The 7,613-nt window shown below is 42.4% G+C and overlaps 1 protein-coding gene across 4 annotated transcripts in view; it reads left to right on the forward strand.

The window, feature by feature from the left end:
* The window catches only part of LOC123973730 (2-oxoglutarate receptor 1-like), a 35,234-nt gene that overhangs the window by 891 nt on the left and 26,730 nt on the right, over nucleotides 1-7,613 (forward strand). Inside the window, exons 2-3 of one of the 4 annotated variants that reach the window (XM_046053997.1) lie at nucleotides 1,655-1,804; nucleotides 5,102-7,300. The exons of 1 other annotated variant lie outside the window; for it this stretch is intronic. In XM_046053997.1, the coding sequence (XP_045909953.1) occupies nucleotides 5,111-6,091 (981 nt within the window). In that variant the 5' untranslated portion in view covers nucleotides 1,655-1,804; nucleotides 5,102-5,110 and the 3' untranslated portion in view covers nucleotides 6,092-7,300. Of the gene's footprint in view, nucleotides 1-1,654; nucleotides 1,805-5,101; nucleotides 7,301-7,613 lie in introns of those variants that run through there. 2 more of the 4 variants (XM_046054007.1, XM_046053990.1) reach the window with 2 other exon arrangements.

Raw genomic sequence — 7,613 nt, forward strand, 5'->3', positions numbered from 1 at the left:
TCATGTGTTCATATGTTTTGAAGGTGAGCCGTCACCACTCATGTGTTCATATGTTTTGAAGGTGAGCCGTCACCACTCATGTGTTCATATGTTTTGAAGGTGAGCCGTCACCACTCATGTGTTCATATGTTTTGAAGGTGAGCCGTCACCACTCATGTGTTCATATGTTTTGAAGGTGAGCCGTCAGCACTCATGTGTTCATATGTTTTGAAGGTGAGCCGTCACCACTCATGTGTTCATATGTTTTGAAGGTGAGCCGTCAGCACTCATGTGTTCATATGTTTTGAAGGTGAGCCGTCAGCACTCATGTGTTCATATGTTTTGAAGGTGAGCCGTCAGCACTCATGTGTTCATATGTTTTGAAGGTGAGCCGTCAGCACTCATGTGTTCATATGTTTTGAAGGTGAGCCGTCACCACTCATGTGTTCATATGTTTTGAACGTGCGCTGTCACCACTCGTGTTCATGTTTTGAGGTGCGCCGTCAGCACTCATGTGTTCATATGTTTTGAAGGTGAGCCGTCACCACTCATGTGTTCATATGTTTTGAACGTGAGCCGTCACCACTCATGTGTTCATATGTTTTGAACGTGCGCTGTCACCACTCATGTTCATGTTTTGAGGTGAGCCGTCACCACTCATGTGATCATATGTTTTGAAGGTGAGCCGTCACCACTCGTGTTCATATGTTTTGAAGGTGAGCCGTCACCACTCATGTGTTCATATGTTTTGAAGGTGCGCCGTCAGCACTCATGTTCATGTTTTGAGGTGAGCCGTCACCACTCATGTGATCATATGTTTTGAAGGTGAGCCGTCACCACTCATGTGTTCATATGTTTTGAAGGTGCGCCGTCACCACTCATGTGTTCATATGTTTTGAAGGTGAGCCGTCAGCACTCATGTGTTCATATGTTTTGAAGGTGAGCCGTCACCACTCATGTGTTCATATGTTTTGAAGGTGCGCTGTCACCACTCATGTGTTCATGTTTTGAGGTGCGCTGTCACCACTCATGTGTTCATATGTTTTGAAGGTGCGCTGTCACCACTCATGTGTTCATGTTTTGAGGTGCGCTGTCACTGGTTAGGCTGTGTTTTAATCTCTTATGGTGCTCTAACACCAATTTCACTGTCTTGGCCTTGCTATTATAACTCATATTTTTTGCAGAACGCTGTTTGGTTTCATTTAATGAAGGTGTCAACTGTGCAGTGCATTTCGCTGTGGCTGGTAGTTTTAAAGCTGCAAGCTTTCACCTCTTTAATTTGTTACTGACATTATGCTACTTTGATTGTGACGGGAGGACCCGTTATGACCATCTTGCATCAGGGCCCTGTGCCAACTTGTTACGCCCCTGATGTGGGTCCGACCCCTGTGTTCCTGTTACCCTGCTTGAACCAGCCTTTAGGCCCCAGTTTGAGCAAAGTTAAAAGCTGCTCTAATCTTTATATTTATACTGTATTAACAATGGATCAAATGACTACAGAATGTATAAAGTCAAATGGGTGACTCGTGGTGACGAGTGATCACATGATCACCCACGTGTGCATTTCCCCTCTGCTCTTTGGGGTGTTTTAGTGTCTTTTCGCTCGTTGTTTTGGTTTTACAGAATGAAACTTCATTACTTAGGTTAGTCTCACTGGTCTCATCTCTGTTTCCAGACGCAGTAAGCAGCTTGAAACATTCTGATAAACCCATTGTACCCTACCTGCCCAGCACCAAAAAGCAGACAAAGTTAGGGACTTCAGAAGCTACTGTGTCAGATATTTCCCTCAGGAGTTGGTGTGGACCACAATGGAGCTAAAAGGAAGGTGAATATTGGACTAAGTTGCAGGAGGTAAACACGACTCCAAATGAATGTGGCTCTGTATGTGGTGCATCTGTTAATAAGCAGCTGTTGGATAACGCACTTGCCATCTCACCATGTAGCACCTTTGTGCTTTGTGTTGCGCTGCCCCCAATTAGCCATCAGTTAATACAAGCTTAACTTTCATTTTACATTTGCACAACAGAAACATAAGTGCTGCTACTGGGTGATATAAATCTAATTTATTTCCACCACTATGAACCACTGTGTGAAAGTATGTGGGCAGAATTCACAGGTAAGTTTTAGTAATAATTGATATTTGAAAGAAGGGATATAAAAGTTGCTCATAAAACTAATATAAATCTGTGGCAGCTGTTCAAATAATATGTAAGTCTGAGTTAGTAAAACGGATGGCACTGTTATTTAAGAGTTAATTTAACTTCCTTATTACTTTCTTTACTACCTTACAAAAACCAAGGTCTGTGTCTGTGCCAAATTTAGCTCTGCGGTGTCACACTGAGGTAATCACATGCCTGTTTGAAGAAATGACAAAGACTTTATAGAAATACTCCCAGTTCATTTTTCTGAACAAAAGGTACACTTGGGAGTTTAATTCATCAAGAAGCAATGAATGTGTTGCTGCACTTGCCCTCCCTTTTTTCTCTCCAAATTCACCTGAAACACGATCTGTGCAAATAAAGCGACCATGAGCTTTATCAGCTCAAGCATGACACAAGGAAGTCTGCATGTGCGCATGGCTGAAGGTGAAGCACACAACAGCGGGCTTTGAAACAAAATATGCTGGAGTTTCCCCCTGGGCGTGAATGTCTGGAAGGGATGAGGAGACAGTAGGAGGAAGAGTGAAGGAGGAATGGATGTGAAAACAGAGATGGGACACTGAAGGCTTGGAGTTAGCGCTGATGAGGACACTGTAAAAGTGAGTAGAAAACTCTATTTTCCCCCCCAAACTACCTTTATGACTCAGTCTCTATGTATGCATTTTAACACTGCTGGATAGAGTTTGTATTTTTATTTTTTTTAAATCAAAATATAATCTATAATTTAATGAGGACAAGTTCCTGTCTTATGAAATCTGAGTGTACATGCAATGTGTAAATGACACCTCACACATCTCCTCACATCCATAATGAGAGCAGATTGCAGTGACAGCATTACAGGAAGCAGCCATCAAGCCAGGGTGCCATAGGCGCTGTCATATCCTGAGAGGCTTTCAGAAACCAGACTGTTGACGAGCAGAGAAGAAGATTTTGTTTGCTTCTTTCCCACTGAGTTTGCTTGATTATTTGTTTCTTTCCTAGTCTGCTCGCCTCTGGGTTTCTTTCCCTGCTCTCTCCATCCTTCCTCAAGCAGTAATTGCCAATGACACTGATATGACAGCTGAGGGAAAGTGGAATGATGAATTGCTCAAATCCCATTTTTTCCTCACCCAACAACTTGTACTGTATATGTATTCATTTGAATTGGGAATTGGACAAATTCCCAGGGATGTACAATTCATTTAGCTCAAATATACAAATATTAATATATATTAAAGCTGCATTAATCAATATGCAGGGCCACAGCTTTACATACCAGTCACAGCAGTCAGCTAAATCCTGTGAAAATGCTGTAAAAACTTTGCCGGTTGCCAGGAGAACGGTACTTTCCTGACTGCATTGTGCCAAGTGTAAAGTTTGGTGGGGTGGGGTTGTTTTTCAGGGGTTGGGCTTGGCCCCTTACTTCCAGTAAAAGGAACTGTTATTGCTTTAGGATACCGAGACATTTCGGACAGTTTCATGCTCCCAACTTTGACGGACATCTGGACTTTGCTTTGGGCACTCGTGCACATGACGCACCAGTGCCCAGTGCAGAGTCCATAAAGACATGGATGAGCAAGTTTGGCGTGGAGAACTCGACTGGCCTGCACAGAGTCCTGACCCCAACCTGACACCTTTCTTCACACCTTTGGGAGGAATAAGAGCGGAGACTGCGAGCCAGACCTTCTTGTCCAACATCTACACCTGACCTCACAAATGCGCTTCTTCCCATGTTCCCATGAACACACTCAAACCTTGTGGAAAGCCTTCCCAGAAGAGTTGAAGCTGTTATAGCTGCAAAGGGTGGGCCAACTCCATATTAAACTGAATGGCATGTCATTAACCTTTGTGTGCATGTAAAGGCAGGTGACCCAAAACTTATAATGTATAGCAACATAGTGTATATAATCCTAAATGACAGCAGATCTAACCTAAAACCCTTACTGGCTAGATTAAATATATACTGTAGAGAATAATGCAGTTGAATTTTGTCACTTCTGACAAACTGTACCCTTAAACACCACACCACGTCACGTTCTGAAATTTACAGCCGAACCCAATGTATTTTTTTTCCCCATTTATTTTTATTAATTAATAAAAATTCCATCTGCAACAACGCACTACTGGCTAAGATAATCATGTATATTATATTGTACTCTGCATGGAATAATGGAATTATACATGACTTAACTTTGTTTTGAGATCAGCATTATATATCAGTCATCTGCCGCCATGCTTTCTGAATATCGGCATCAGCGGTCGACCGATATGAAAATCGGTCGAATCGGTCAGAACAACTAGCATTGTGTTGGTACGCTGCCCCCAAGTGGCCAAAAAATTGTTTACTGCAGGTTTAAAGTTTAAATCAGTGGTTCTCAAACTTTTTTCACATCCCCTAAACCCTTAAACTAACACAAATTAGACCATGGACCATTTGATAAGAGACAGAAAGTGTATGACCCATGAGCAAAATAGTCATACATTAGATCACTATGCTACTTATTTCTGGGGACCTCCCTCAAGCACCTGGGGGTCCCCGGACCCCACTTTGAGAACCACTGGTTTAAAAAGTTTTTTGTACTGTACTAAAGAGCACATGTAAGATCAGCCGCCATGTTTTTTGGTCGTCAACACACCCTAGGAAGGCAAACCCCACCCCATGAAAATATTGGCTACCGACCAGATTTATTTTTTCACACTTTAATTATAAATTATATTATGTATTCAAGTATAAGTATATATGTTCTATTAAAATGTTTATCTCCCCAAATGATTATTTAAATACTGTTTCCAATTCTTCTCACACTCAGCTGACTCAACAAATGTAAATATCTTGAGTCAACAAACATCAATGGAATTTGCTGCAGCTGCAGATTGTAAAATCCCAGAAACGAGGGCATGATCTCGGTGTCCTCAATTCTTGTTACAGCCTTGCCCTTTAGCCACTCTGTTTATTGTTTTATTTTACGTGTGTTACCCAACAGGGCTCAGCCATGGCCAACTGCACTGACGTGGACCAACTGATAAAAAGCTATTACCTGCCTGTTTCCTACACCATCATCTTCATCGTGGGCCTGGTGGGCAACGTAACCTCCATCGTCATATACCTGACAAAGCTGCGTCCCTTGAAAAGCAGCAGCATCATTATGGTGAACTTGGCACTGACCGACCTCCTCTACGTTCTCAGCATGCCCTTCCTGGTCTACTACTACAGCAACAGGGATGTGTGGACACTCGGCGACTTCATGTGCCGCTTGGTGCGCTTTGGGTTTCATTTTAACCTGTACGGGAGCATCCTCTTCCTGACGTGTCTCGCAGTTTTCCGCTATGTGGTGGTGATCAAGCCTTTGAGGGCTGCACAAGTGCAGCAGAAGTTTTGGGGAATAATTGCGTGCTCAGTCGTCTGGGTTGTTGCCGCGGCTGAAATTACACCCATGTTGACAATGATATCCTTGGGGCCGCATGACAATAATACCTCCTGCCTGGACTTTGCAAGCACCGTGCCCGTTGACAACATTCGGGTGTATGGCTGGCTGCTCACTGCACTCGGATTTCTACTCCCTCTAGCGGTGGTATTCATGTGTTACATTGGAATAGTGAAGGAGTTGGCGAAAGGGCCCTACACAGCCAGTCCATGTCGGATGCGAGCGCGGCGCGTGACCGTGCTAATCCTCGTAGTGTTTGTGGTGTGTTTCCTGCCATATCACATATTGCGTGTGTTGCGGATAGAAACTCGAAAGTACCAACCGACACCATGCATGGTTGAGCACATCGTGCATGCAGCATATATTATCTCCAGGCCTCTGGCTGGATTCAACACGTTTTTTAACTTGGCTCTGTACACTCTTTCAGGTGACAAGTTCAGGACAGCCTTCCTTAGCACTTTTTACTGGAAATGCTGGGTGACGAAGGTGAGGTCGCTGCTCCATCTGGCCGTTATCAGCAAGGCAGACAGGGACATGCCTGCTGCCTGACTGACAACTGTCCAACACCTTTTTTTTTTTTTATCTCTCAGGGCTCCTAGATGAAAACATTTAGGAGAACACAAAGAAATTCAGGAGCACACTGAAAAAAGAAGAAAGACAACAAACACAGGGTTTATTAACAACAACATATGTATACTATGTCTTTGCCTCACACTGTAGGAATATTAAATGCTTAATCACTCAGACTCGTGTCAGGAAAGCTACATGACAGCCATGGTTTCTTCATTATAGGGTGCCTACCAGAGACGAAGTTATACCTTTTCCACATATAGGCTGGAATCACATGAGTATTTACCTGATTAACAATGCAATAGATTATTTTGTTTGCAGCCATGAAAATAGCAGTTGAAGGGTTCAGTCTGTACTCCTGAAACACAGAAGTTAGTTTGCATTTCTGAGCTGTGGGTCAGATTTCCAGAAGGTTATAAAATATGTTAGGAAAATATGTTCTGTGATTTTCATGAAAAGTTTTACCACATAGCCTACTGTATATGAAACATGTATCTGTCAGTAGCAGTTTCACCAATACTCGTAAGGCACGGCATCTCATCAGCCTCGACTGTGCTTAGTTTGTAGTAATAATTTGCAAATGTTGGCATGCTAACACGCTAAACTAATATTATATAAGCTATATGAGCGTGTTTGCATGCTGACACAAGCATTTAGCTCAGAGCCCAGCTGTGTCTAAAGCTGTGTCTCAATTCACAGCCTTTCATACTTACACTTGCTACATTAAGTGCCTAAGAGAATTCACAATGACAAGTACTATGAGTAACCGGATGGTGTATTATGCTGATAATGATCTGCCCAGTTACAATTTGCTATTAAAAAGAAGAAGAGGAAGAGAAGAAGCGGTCAAATGATGCCGATAATGATCTGACCAGTTACAATTTGACATTAAGAAGAAGAAGAAGAAGAGGCGGTCATATGTTCCAGTTGTCGTTTGCGTTAAGTGTGCCACATCCGTGTTCGATTTGACACTACCCTGCCAAAATGTATGCACTAAACATTAAGTACATAGTGTACACAGTGTACTGCATGTTAACTGAAGTATATGAAGTGAGACACAGCTTAAGGACAGCTGCCTCACAGAGCTGCTAGCTTGGCTGTAGACTCTTTCCTTGCCAGATATCCAGCTAGTTTTCCCTGTGTGTTTTAATTGATGCAGAAAATAATAAAAACAAACCAAATTTTAAACATGTTACACGTGTGAGTATCGGTGGTTTTGTTCTTCTACTAAACTACACTATTTATTATTCACGAGCAAATTATTTTTGCTTTTATAGGCGGAGACTTGGCAAAGAATTGTAGCCAGCTAGCCCTTTTTAGTCCCTTCACATTATTTTGTGTGGTTCAAAAATCATAAAAAGTGTCACATTGTTTAACTGATATGTAACTTATCATAGCATTGGTATATGATGAATAGTCTGCTGCATTTGTCTCCCCAACAGTGTGATAAAATAATTTTACAGCCCAACAACACCTCCTGGAGCTACTGATCCATGAAAGA

Source organism: Micropterus dolomieu, linkage group LG01 (genome assembly GCF_021292245.1).
Source record: "Micropterus dolomieu isolate WLL.071019.BEF.003 ecotype Adirondacks linkage group LG01, ASM2129224v1, whole genome shotgun sequence".
Taxonomy (NCBI): domain Eukaryota; kingdom Metazoa; phylum Chordata; class Actinopteri; order Centrarchiformes; family Centrarchidae; genus Micropterus; species Micropterus dolomieu.